At 39.5% G+C, this 13,918-nt stretch overlaps 1 protein-coding gene across 1 annotated transcript in view; it reads left to right on the forward strand.

The window, feature by feature from the left end:
- Positions 1–13,918, forward strand: part of Dhc98D (Dynein heavy chain at 89D) — a gene marked incomplete at its 5' end in the record, with an annotated part of 155,605 nt that overhangs the window by 121,637 nt on the left and 20,050 nt on the right. The window contains 6 exons of the mRNA XM_088275208.1: positions 324–471; positions 2,605–2,740; positions 4,557–4,711; positions 6,891–7,109; positions 8,140–8,413; positions 13,137–13,300. Coding sequence (XP_088131334.1) covers positions 324–471; positions 2,605–2,740; positions 4,557–4,711; positions 6,891–7,109; positions 8,140–8,413; positions 13,137–13,300 — 1,096 coding nt within the window. The remainder of the gene's footprint in view (positions 1–323; positions 472–2,604; positions 2,741–4,556; positions 4,712–6,890; positions 7,110–8,139; positions 8,414–13,136; positions 13,301–13,918) is intronic.

Below are 13,918 nucleotides of genomic sequence, written 5' to 3' on the forward strand. Positions count from 1 at the left end.
GTAATGTTGAATGTACACGTGTATAAAGCGATTATTCAAACCTATGGCAGGTCGTAAGTCTTGTAAATACCCAGACTTCCATATTCTTCTTGATCTATATGTTAAGGTGTCAATATAAATCACTCGTTTGTATTTTCACGTATTGATGATTGGGCACATGTAGAATGTTGAATGTTGCACATGTGTAAAGTGATTGCTCAAACCAGCCTATGACAGCCCTGTAAATACCCAGACTATACTCTTCTTCATCTATTTGTTGATATGTCAATATAAATAACTGCTAAGTGGATGAACCCAGATTTGAGAAAGGATTTGTTCTCCAGGTGGAATTCTGAAGGTCTGCCTCCCGATGAGCTGTCCATCCAGAACGGCATCCTGACGGTCCGCTCCTCGCACTTCCCGCTCTGCATCGACCCGCAGACGCAGGCCCTCAACTGGATCAAGAAGAAGGAGGAGAAGAATAACGTCAAGGTGAGTGCAGCACTAGACGTGTATTAAAACATTGTTTGCGGGAAACGCTTAAAAGCGTCTTTTACACACTGTTAGTAGAGATTAAACTAACTAACTAACTAACCATCACGCCGCTTCCCCGCAGGGGTAGGCAGAAAGAATAGAGCGCCACACCACTCTGTCTTTGCAAACATTCTTCGCCTCTTCCACGTTCATGCATCTCCTCATACATACCCGCCGATTGTTACGACTAGTAGAGATTATATGACTAGAAGAGATTATAAGCGTTTTATTTGCTTACTTTTGGTAGAGCACAAGAGACGCCAAAAAACTTTGTACAGATCAAAATTTGGTACACAAATTCGAGTCGGGGTTGATGAAAAAACCACCCAACAACAATGTATTGCTTCTTCAGAAGAAATCATTGCCAAATTTCATTGTGCATTGTGTATTAGTACTTTTTTTTTACCGTACACACAATTACAAAGTACAATTTACCATAATATGCCCGCACTGAGTTTTCCCGTGCTGAGGGCACATTTTACAATGCTTATTTACAAAACTATATGGAAAGTATATTATTAACCGGATCCACGCGGCTCGCATAACCGTATGTGTTTTCACAAAACATTCCCTGTTCGCGGCTGACATAACCGTTTGTGTTTTCACTTTACTCCAAGTTTCGAACCTCAGTTCAACTTGGAGGGATTTTTTCATGGTGTGGAACTTTGGATAAAATAATACGTCAATCCTTGGCCTTATGACATCTGTTGAAATATCTGACTAATAATTTGTAACATCACAAGGATAAATAAAAGAACAGATCCCTCATTTTTCTTGCGGTCGGTAATTAGTCCGCGCCATAATCATGCCCTATATCTGTCTCACTCTCGACGCTACGCATCGCCAGTGGGTAAGAGTGACACACGATGCGTGCTTTGATTTATTTATGTTACGATCTTATTTGTTTATATTACGATATATTTCAAGAATAATGTGACACGAGTGTATTATAGAGTACCAAAAAGGTACAATGAATCCCATTGAACGTTTTTGTTTAGGAAAATCAATCGTTTCTTAACTAAATACATGATAAAAGTAATCATTTAAAAAACGGCGAAATACCGCCGCGCACGGGCGTCTCTCAGGAAAAAAGTGAACGCGGTTAAAAGGTTAAATATGGTTCGGATCTTGCATATATCTAGCATTATAATTTGATCATATTATTTTATTCATAACGTTTGGTGTCTCCAAATCCTTATTCTTCTTCCTTCTTATAGTTCCAAGGATCTGTCTGTTCCGTTATCCATACCTTGTGACGCGGGCTGCCAGCTCTGAAGCCATCGCTTTGGAGGTCTTCTAGTTGGTCTTCTTCTGTCTGCGTTCTCTTGAAGAGCAATTCGGGCCAGTCTATTTTCTTGCACTCAGACATGGGCATTCCAGAATCGTCATTGCTGTCTTCGTCATCTGACTATTTATATCCTCTGTACTACACATTTTCCCAATTTCCGTGTTCCTTATTCGGTTTCTTGATGTGTTTCCGGTTATGCACTTCGATATCCTCATTTCTCAAGTCTAAATCCTCGTTCATAAATCTGGGTTTCTCCACTGTAACAGTTATTTTTACATTTCAACATCTCATTAATTAACCATATCCGATCCCTAGGTTGAGCATATGGAGTCCACAAACTGTCTCCAGGCTTTTCTGTCGGCTGCCAGCTCCCTTACATCCTCCCAAGTCAGATCCGCGTTTCGAAGTTCTGACGAGAACTGCAGACGAATTGTCAGCAGTGGTCGTCCTGGGCGGCGCGAACCTGATGCCTTGTAAAAGAGGCAAGCTTGATGGCGGCTCTCAGGAGGCATGCGGAGTACATGGCCAAGCCAACTGAATCGCCTTTTCTTGATGACAGTTGTGACCAAGTTTCAACATCTCAACATACAGGGATATGGATCCATATCCTATTTTTATGCAGCTTATAATTTGACCAAAACGTCATGAAACCCAGATTTGTAAACAAGGATTTGGACACACCTAGTAACGTTGTGAACGGTAACACTATTTAAAAATGCATTACTCACAACAATAATCAATAATTGTAAAAATCAACATATAGCTAATATAAGGGTTTGTGACAATTTGGTCATCCTTCGTAGATTTTGACCTTCAACGACTCGGACTTCCTGAAGCATCTAGAGATGGCCATCAAGTACGGGCTGCCCGTTCTCTTCCAAGATGTCACCAGCTACATCGATCCAGTCATGGACAATCTCCTTGAAAAAAATGTCAAAGGTACTATATTAATTTCACACTATTTTAATGCAGGGGTAGGAGGAGAGGATGGAACGCTACGCCCTTTTCTCTGTTCTGACACACACTCCTAGCTTCCTCTACACCCATATATCTATAGCGAATTGCTATTTTTGGGTTTGGCGACATTGTGCCGCGTTTTGTGATCAAGCTGGGTGGCCGTATTTTTAATACAAAGAAGAGGTACCAGAATGAAATTAAAGAATGCTGTACTTACAGTTAGTCCTTTTATTTATATAAATGCGATAACACTGGAATCAGATAATTACAAAATACTTTATAATCTATATATAATTTAAAGAAGTGAAATGAAAGTCGCAATAAAAACGTCTGTTTTATCCAACTCTCTTCGTTTTGAAGTCGGCCCGTTCCAGTGTCGGTTTCGCTCGGAAATCTACGTTCCAATTCGTCTCGTTAAGCGTCCGTCCTGCTGACGTCAGCGCTGCCAACTCGACGGTGTAGCTACATCGCCTACACATCTAGTCATACTATTTTGTTGGTTTTGACACAACCAGACTTCGTTTTTTTATTAATTTAGTCACGTTTTTAATCTTTCTTGGCCATGCTTGTTCTATTCTCTCATTCACATTTAGCGCACTCCTTTCAAAAATGTTAAAAATCAAAAAACTTCATTTTTTAATTGAACATTTGTAAAGTTTAAAAATATTATACAATGTAATAAAAATAAATATTAAGCCACTTTTTGATCTTTTTACTGTGCAACCGATCTTTTAAGGTAAAACCTGAAGGTTTTTTCTGCATTTGAAAAATATTTAGTATATTTAAAAAATTAATTAAACTATGACTTAGCTTCAAAATGCAAAAACAACACTTTCTGCCCTGTAGCGGGTAGATACTAAGTTAAAAAAATGCCGCATTTGCTGGGATATAGTACATTTTCTGGGCATTCCGAAAATATGTACAACTGAAAATTGTCAATTTTTTATGACGTTCTTCAAAGGAGTGAGCGATTTGTCGAAAATACTCTACTAGTCATGCTCTCGTTATCCATTTGCTCCACATGTCCAAATCACCTCAAATAAATTTTCTCGGTCTTTTCTAAAATCCATAACTCAACCTTACATTCCGTTCTAATATCTTCAATTCATTTTTAATTCTGTCGGACATCAATTTTCCACACATTCATCTATAGGAGCTACTGTGTTAACTTTTTAAAAGCAAATATATAAATAAATATTCACTCTATTTCAGCATCATATGTTAAATATCTCAACAGAAATGAAGCATCTTTTTATACAAAGAAAATATGAAAATCAAAGTCGCAATAACTACCTGGCATTGGCTGACTTCATTGTATCGAGCTGTTGTCCCGTGATTAGTGTCGCGGACTTTTAAGTCAGAATTTCTCAGTATTCTCAGAATTTCTCAGTCGGTATGTATGAGGAGATGCATGAATGTAGAAGAGGCAAAGAATGTTTGCAAGGACAGAGTGGTGTGGCGTTCGATTCTCTCTGCCTACCCCTGCGGGGAAGCGGCGTGATGGTTAGTTAGTTTAGTTAGTTATTTCTCAGTTGGAGCCCACTCTACCACAATTTGATACCTATTTCTAATAATGAACCGCTTAGGCTCACCGAAATAGTAAGAAATTGAAATATTTGTGTAAATAATAAAAACACAAATATTTATCTTTTTTTAAAATTAATGTTTGAAATAATCAATCAATTTATACACTATGTTCATTGTAGATCAATTTTTTCCACACATTCTTCTATCGGATCTCATTTAGATATTTGAAAAAATAATGTTTGATGTTTTAATTGTTTGTATTGCTTTTTAGTGGAGAGCGGCCGTAAGTTCATAATGCTGGGCAGCAAGGAAGTGGACTATGATCCCAATTTCCGGCTTTATCTGACAACCAAGTTGGCCAATCCGGACCTGAATCCGGCAGTGTATGCCAAGGCCATTGTCATCAATTATATGGTGACGTTGACGGTAAGGTTATTCTAATGCTTAAATATTTTTTCAGCGTCAATTGTCTAGTTTAAATATAATGAATTCTAAGGAAGCTTATATTTCATCACTCATAACCCTTGTCCGCACCCAATGGGGCATAGGGCACTGCATCAAATTGAGGTAGTTTTATCTTGATCATTACTTAAATGAAGGCAAGGTGATCACTCTTGCGCTTCAGGGACCAGTCCAGGGTAGTATTAAATAAATATTACAGTGTAAAATCACTAATATTTGTTTTTTTACCCCCCCTGGGAATCGAACCCGGGACCTCCAGCACGGTAGCCAAATATATTTACAACCTGGCAACTCTTACTCCATGGTCTGTGGAGATGTATTGGGTGAAAAAGCCTATATGCGCTGAACTTGCCGTGGAGCTTTCACCCTTATGTCGTGCTATTTCGTGCCATGTTTGGTTTAAAATCACTCGATCACCAGCTTTGATGATTTTTTTCAGTAACATTGCTTAAATTCTCTCGCAAAAATTGGTAACATCATTTGAAATAGATGTCGTTAGGCGGGGAAGGCAACGAAGGAGACAATGGTATGCGCATGTGAGGAGAATGGAACCATCCAGACTCCCCCACATCGCACTGTACGGCCAACCCCATGGTAGACGACTCCCGGGCAGACCACCAAAGAGATGGGTCGATAGCTGGGAATCGACGTCGCAGGAGGCTAATTCCTCTTAAAAACAGGCCGCAAGGCCTATAATAAGAAGAAGAAGATTTGAAATAGATGACATTGTCTAAAATAGAAGGACTCACAACCTGAGCAGGAGGAGAGCTGACCCCAACAGTCTACAAAGATGATAAGTTGGGATGGAACCAGGGATAAGAAGATATAGTTCAATTTTCAGCTCAGATTTTATTGATATTTTAACATATGTATATGAAAAAGTCTATTGAGATGGGAATAAGTCTGGGTATTTACAGGGCTTTGATATTTCGTTGGCTGGTTTGAGTGATCATTTTATACACCGTATAACATTCCATGTTGTCGGGTTGTGGTCCCGTGGTTAGTGTCGCGGACTCTTAAGTCAGAGTTTCTTGGTTCGAACCCACTCTTCCACAATTTGATACCTATTTCTAATAATGAGCCGCTTAGGCTCACAGAAATAGTATGAAATTGAAATATTTGTGTAAATAATAAAAATACAAATATTTCTCTTTTTTTAAATAAAATGTTGTCAATCATGGGTAGAATGGTAAATGTAAACACCAAACATCCGTATTGCCATCACAATCTTCTTTTTCTTTCTTTTTTACGAGCCCTCTGACCTCCACTGCTGGATATAGGCCTCTTCCCCTTCTTTCCATTTCCTCCGGTCGGTTGCTGCTTGCAACTAGTTTTTACCCCCCACAGCGACAATATCGTCAGACCATCTCTATTGGGGTCTTCCAAAACCTCTTTTGCTCTCCCAAGGTCTTCATTGTAGAATTCTTGGGGTCCATCCCGTGGGGTCCTGTCTTGCTATATGCCCACTGCCATTTGAGTTTTGCCACGCGATCCATGATGGCCTCTACTTTGGTTTTTTTCCTGGTATATTCATTTTTATTTTTATCCCTTAGGCTAAAACCAAGTATGGATCTTTCCATGGATCGCTGTGTGCACTTAAGATTCTCTGAATTTTTCTTCGTCAGAGCCATAGTCTCAAGTGCATAGTCTCTTTGTCAGAGCCATAGTCTCTAGTGCATATCGCTCACTCCTTTCAAGAACGTCATAAATCAAAAATTGTCAATTTTCAGTTGTGCATGTTTTCGGAATGCCCAGAAAATGTACTATATCCCAGCAAAAGAGGCATATTTTAAACTTAATATTTACCCGCTACAGGCCAGAAAGTGTTGTTTTTGCATTTTGAAGAAAAGGTACCGATCAATTTATTTTTTTAATATACTAAATATTTTTCAAATGGAGAAAAAACCTTCAGGTTTTACCTAAAAAGATCTGTTGCACAGTAAAAAGTTCAATAAGTTATTGATATTTATTTTTAAAACATTGTATTATATTTTTAAACGTTTATAACGTTCTCCTGAAAAATCAATTATTTTGATTTATGACGTTCTTGAAAGGAGTGAGCGATATGTGCTCACTGGCAGTATGCAGGATTGCCATCACAATAGACAGATAGAAATCTTGGTTAATGAATTGACTCTCCCAGGGTTTGGAAGACCAGCTCCTCAGCGTCGTGGTCAGGGCGGAGAGGTCCGATCTGGAGGAGCAGCGAGAGTCCCTCATCAAGGAGACGTCGGCCAACAAGAGCTTGCTGAAGCAGCTGGAGGACTCCCTGCTGCGGGAGCTGTCCATGTCCACGGGGAACATGCTGGACAATGTGGACCTCATCGACACTCTGGAGAACACCAAGCTGAAGGCCGGAGAGGTTTGTGTCATTCTACTTTGTGGTATCTTACGCAACGCAATGGAGACAGTTTCTGCAAAGATTATTTTTTTAATTCAATAAGTGGTCCGCCAATAAAACAGTGTGTGACAGAGAAAAACCAAGATGGGGACGTTACATCAGTTTTGAGAAGCGCTTGATAAACTTCAAGTGTCACTTCTCTGTTTTACAAAGCTACACAAGTATTTTGAGGCTTACGTTAGAAAACATATTATTTGCTATTTTTAACTTGTAATGTGTAACTTGAGAACAAAAGTTAAACTTCAATATAAATGTGTGTTCTTTTCATCAAAATCAAAAATTTGTTTTAACCCATCGGCATACCAGCCTCCAAGACGTTTTTTTTTCATTCATTTCAAACCCTTATCCACACCCCAATGATGCATAGGGCACTGCATCATATAAACGCAGTGTTATCTTGATTGTTAGCGCATGAAGGAAAGGTGATCAGCCCTCCGCTTCAGGTACCAGTCCAGGGTAATATGGAATAAATATTCGAGTGAAAAAAATCACTTATATTTATTAGACCCCCCTGGGAATCGAACCCAGGACCTCCAGAACGGTAGTCGAGTATACTGACTATTACACTATAGAGGCGGACAACTATTTTCAGGCCAAGAGACCAAGATGTAGCGCCTAAGAATATTTTATATTCGCATATCAGCCGCTAAACGTTAGCGGTTTAAGCCACACCTCCGACCGTGGGTAGGAAGTTACTGTCGTGTGATATCAGCAAAACAGTAAAGAATACTTTTGGTAAAGCATTATTTCTTTTTCTTTTTATACAAATTTATTTACAGCACTTGATAAAAGATGTCCCTGTAAGAATAGAATTATCCTTTTGATTAAAATATCATAGTTAGTTGTAGTTAAAATTGAAAACTTTCCATCCCAGGCGTAATGTTTTACTTTTTCCAGTTTTCTTGTCAATTTATAACATTTCTGATCTAGACACTCGATAAAAATGCCATTCCCTTGATAAGCTAATAAATGTCTGTATTGTCATGTAAAGGTGTTTGAGAAGCTGACCCTGGCCATGAACACGAGTGCGGACATTGACAGCCTCCGTGACGGCTACCGCCCGGTGGCCAAGCGGGGCGCCATCCTCTTCTTCGTGCTGTCGGACATGGCTGCCGTAAACACCATGTACCAGTACTCGCTCTCCTCCTACCTGGAGGTGTTCGCCTACTCGCTCAAGAAGGCCATGCCCAACGTCATCCTGGCCAAGCGCCTGCGCAACATCATCAACATGCTCACCAAGAACGTCTACGACTACGGCTGCACTGGTAAGTGCACCAAACTACACCACACCACTCCGCGCCCCTTCCACATTCCCACTCCTGACCTGACTACGCCCATTATTCCCAATCCTGACCTGAATATGCCTTTTATTCCCAAACCTGACATGACTTCATCCATTATTCCTAATCCTGACCAGACTACACACATTATTCCCTATCCTCTCCTGAATACGCCCTTTATTCTCAACCCTGACATTACTTTGCCCCTTATTCTCAATCATGACCTGACTTCGCCCTTTTTTTCAATCCTGACTTGACTACGCCCTGAATTCTCAATCTTGACCTGACTTTGCCCTTCAATCTAAATCCTGACCTGACTACGCCCATTATTCCCAATCCTGACCTGACTACACACATTATTCCCTATCCTGTCCTGAATACGCCCTTTATTCTCAATCCAGACATGACAATGCCCTTTTTTCTCAATCCTGACCTGACCACGCCCATTATTCCCAATCCTGACCTGACTAACACATTATTCCCCATCCTCTCCTGAATACGCCCTTTATTCTCAACCCCGACCTGACTTTGCCCTTTATTCTCAATCCTGACCTGACTTCGCCCATTATTTTAATCCTGTCCTGACTACACACATTATTCCCATTCCTGACTGACTACACACATTATTCCCATTCCTGACTGACTACACACATTATTCTCAACCCTGACCTGACTTTGCCCTTTATTCTCAATCATGACCTGACTTTGCCCTTTTTTTCAATCCTGACTTGACTCCGCCCATTATTCTCAATCCTGACTTGACTCCGCCCATTATTCTCAATCCTGACCTGACTATACACATTATTCTCAATCTTGACCTAACTTCGCCCATTATTTTAATCCTGACCTGACTACACACATTATTCCCATTACTGACTGACTACACACATTATTCCCAATCCTGACCTGACTTCGCCCATTATTTTCAATCCTGACCTTACTACACACATTATTCCCAATCCTGTACTGACTACACACATTATTCTCAACCCTGACCTGACTTTGCCCTTTATTCTCAATCATGACCTGACTTCGCCCTTTTTTTCAATCCTGACTTGACTCCGCCCATTATTCTCAATCCTGACCTGACTATACACATTATTTTCAATCCTGACCTGACTATACACATTATTCTCAATCCTGACCTGACTTCGCCCATTATTTTCAATCCTGACTTGACTACACACATTATTCCCATTCCTGACTGACTACACACATTATTCTCAACCCTGACCTGACTTTACCCTTTATTCTCAATCATGACCTGACTTCGCCCTTTTTTTCAATCCTGACTTGACTTAGCCCTTAATTCTCAATCTTGACCTGATTTTGCCCTTCAATCTAAATCCTGACCTGACTTCGCCCATTATTTTCAATCCTGACCTTACTACAGTATCTACTCAATGAATTAGGGCCACCCATTATTTTTTTGAATACTCTGAAATCTTTTGGATTATTATATTTATTTTACATAAATACTTTGACTTTTCTATTGACATCTTATATCATGTATATTACCTTCAATAATATGTAAAATATACCTGGATTATTTAAGCCTTTACAAAATTTCAAACCCTTTTTCTGAGAAAGGTCCCTAATTAGCACAGTTAGACAGATAGTTGAAAGTTCAAAAAATAGTCCTATCTCATTTATTAGTGAAGTTTCTTGAGTTCTGGTTGTTGTTTTGTTCAGAGAGGTTATATAGTTATCGTGTCTTGTGAAAAAAACTTAATTTTTAATTTTAGTTCATAAAGTATAATTTTTTTTTGTAAACACAAGTGTTTTTTTTGAAAAGGACAAAATGGGAAAAAGTAAAGACATTTCTGAGGAAAAAAAGTCTAGTGTTATAGTGCTATTGAAATTAGGAATACTATCTAATAGAGAAATTTCAAAAAAAGAAAACGTTTCTCGTCAAACAGTGGACAGAATTTCAAAATCAATAAAAAATCAGTCACCCGCCACCAGCAATCGGCGAAAGAACTGTCGTAGGATTAGAAAAACAACACCGAGGACTGATCGAAAAATCGTTCAAAGTGCCTTAGAAAACCGTAGTGCATCAGCAAAAACATTAAAAATAAAATTGGAAGAAGAGGGTATAAATATATCGGTATCAACACTGAGGCGACGTCTTTACGAAGTAAATCTGAAATGCAGGCGCCCTGTAAAAGTACCAAAATTGACACCACGAATGAAAGCGGATCGATTAAAATGGGCCAGGCTACATCGAAATTACTCGGTAGATGATTGGAAAAAGGTATTTATTTAAATTGAATTTTCAACATATCATTTTAGTAAATAAACTTATATATTTGAATTAAACTTAAATTTTCATTATTTTTAAGGTCATCTTTAGTGATGAGTGCCGGTTAGAAGCCGTGACAGAGAGCCGTCGATTCGTCAGGAGAACATCAATGGAACGTTACAATGAGGCCTGTGTGGTAAAAGATATAAAACACCCCCCTGCAACAATGATATGGTCATGTATTATTAACAATTTACCTGGGCCGTTGTTTTTCGTGGAAGGAACAATGAACCAAAATTCCTATAAGCAGGTCCTCGAACGAATTTTATTGCCCTTCTACCATACACTCGACCCAACAGAAGGTCCATACACCTTCATGCAGGATGGGACACCTTGCCACCGGGCTAAATCAATAATAAAATTTTTGTCTAACAAAAATCTGCCTTTGCTCCCCTGGCCTGGAAATTCTCCGGACCTTAATCCTATAGAAAACGTATGGAGCAGGTTAAAAAATAAGGTTTACTCATTTCCAAATCCAACAGTAGACTGTCTAAAAAAAATATTCAAAAAATTTGGTCAGAAGACGAAGAAATAAAAAACATAATAAAACAGTGCATTTTAAGTATGCCAAAAAGAATTGAGGCAGTTATTTCTGCCAAAGGTGAAATACTAAATACTAACTATATTTATATGAAAATATATGCATAATTTAAGCGTAATAAAGTGTTCATGTGTAAATAAAATTCAATGTTGTTTTATTCAAGGTTTTCTCTGAGTTATTCCTGTTTAAATTGAGAAATTGCGCGAAATTCTGCGTGGCCCTAATTCATTGAGTAGATACTGTACACACATTATTCCCTATCCTGTCCTGAATACGCCCTTTATTCTCAATCCAGACATGACTATGCCCTTTTTTCTCATTCATGACCTGACTTCGCCCTTTTTTTCAATCCTGACTTGAACCCGCCCATTATTCTCAATCCTGACCTGACTATACACATTATTTCCAAACCTGAAAATAATGTTTTCCAAACCTGACCTGACTATACACATTTTTCCCATTCCTGACCTGACTTCGCCCATTATTTTAATCCTGACCTGACTACACACATTATTCCCATTCCTGACTGACTACACACATTTTTCTCAACCCTGACCTGACTGCCCTTTATTCTCAATCATGATCTGACTTCGCCCTTTTTTTCAATCCTGACTTGACTACGCCCTTAATTCTCAATCTTGACCTGACTTTGCCCTTTAATCTAAATCCTGACCTGACTACGCCCATTATTCCCAATCCTGACCTGACTACACACATTATTACCTATCCTGTCCTGAATACGCCCTTTATTCTCAATCCAGACATGACTATGCTCTTTTTTCTCAATCCTGACCTGACTTTGCCCCTTATTCTCAATCATGACCTGACTTCGCCCTTTTTTTTAATCCTGACTTGATTCCGCCCATTATTCTCAATCCTGACCTGACTATACACATTATTCTCAATCCTGACCTGACTTCGCCCATTATTTTCAATCCTGACCTTACTACACACATTATTCCCAATCCTGTACTGACTACGCTCTTAATTCTCAATCCTGACCTGATTTCGCCCTTTATTCTGAACCCTGACCTGACGACGCCCGTTATTGCCAATCCTGACCTGACAACACACATTATTCGCAATCCTTTCCTTAATACGCCCTTTATTCTCAATCCAGACCTGACTACACACAAAATTCCCTATCCTGTCCTGAATACGCCCTTTATTCCCAATCCTGTCCTTCTTGATTATGACAAGTTTTTCTTGATCTTCCTCTGTTACTATTCCCAAATTCATTTACCTCATAAATTTGTTTTACCGTTCTCTCCTCACTCATTCACTCCATATGCCTGAGCCAACTGTAACAATTTTAATCAATTTGGCGGACAGCATGCTTCTTGACAGCTGCCAAAATTATGCATTTTGCTAATATATGTCAAATTCAGCATATTTAAATATATCCTAACTAACCATCTCACCTTCCACAGGGGTAGGCAGTGAGAATAGAACGCCACACCACTCTGTCTTTGCAAACATTTTTCACCCCTTCCATATTCAGGCATATCTCCTCATACATACCCGCCTCATTTTTCAATATGGAAGAAACAAAATTTATTTATATTTTTCCCTAAAAATTAATTTAATTTGTTTATTTGCGAATATAATTGACGAATCGGAACTTTAGAAACCCACATGCTGCGACATAGCCTCCCAGATCGACCGTCAAAATACACTGGCGTCATTATCGTTATGTTGACATTTTGACTTTTGGCAAAGTTTACCAGAGTCAATGTATCGATTCTCAACATTCAACGGTTAAATTTAAAATACTTTGATAGTAAGTATAAGATGGCTGACATATCGCAGCCATGTTGAAGTGTACACTTTAAACCATTTTTTAATTTGTCTGAATGTGTCCGCAGGTATATTTGAAAGACACAAGCTGCTGTTCTCCTTCCAAATGACCATAAAACTGGAGCAAAGCACGGACACCGTATCGCAAGCGGAGGTCGACTTCTTCATCAAGGGCTCAGTGGCGCTGGAGAAGTCGGCGAGAGTCTGCCCCGCCTCGTGGCTTCCATCGCAGGTTCTGCTGGACTTCTTGATACATTTTTAAAATTGGAGAAGTCTGCAAGAGTCTGATAGTATTATGGGGATAGTTGGATTGCACTTATCACGTGCATTCACAAGTCCCCACTAGTTGCTCCTCAGAAGCTGTTTTTCAAATACAGATGGCAATTTGATTAATAGACTTACTTGATTTTCACATTTTTATTTGGCAATTAAAGGGAGAGGAAGATCCCCACACAACGGACTGATCAAATTAAGGCAGCAGCAGGCACCTCGGTGGTTGGAGCGCTACTTGCAGCACAGTCAAGGGATAACTGGAGAAGAGTTATTGTTTCTGCAAGGGTCACAACCCTCAGCAATGAGGAATAAGACGGAGAAGAGAAGATTGAGCAATATTCTCAAATTAAATTAATGTTACAAATTTTATGGTTGACACTAATGTTAGCGGCAGTTCGACCTGATCACGCCGATGGCAAGACGATGAGAGAGGATGTACCTTCCGTTGTCAGCCCTTTTGTAGGTCCTTTGCGTGGTGACATCCCGCTGGTCCACAATGGCGCGGTTACGTCGCGGCGTACTTGTCCATGCTGCCTCGCTCTCTGGACGCCGCTCGTGTCACATCCGTCCACAGTAG

Source organism: Brachycentrus maculatus, unplaced genomic scaffold, assembly GCF_059751285.1.
Source record: "Brachycentrus maculatus isolate JH-2025_06_01 unplaced genomic scaffold, ASM5975128v1 h1tg000817l, whole genome shotgun sequence".
NCBI lineage: Eukaryota > Metazoa > Arthropoda > Insecta > Trichoptera > Brachycentridae > Brachycentrus > Brachycentrus maculatus.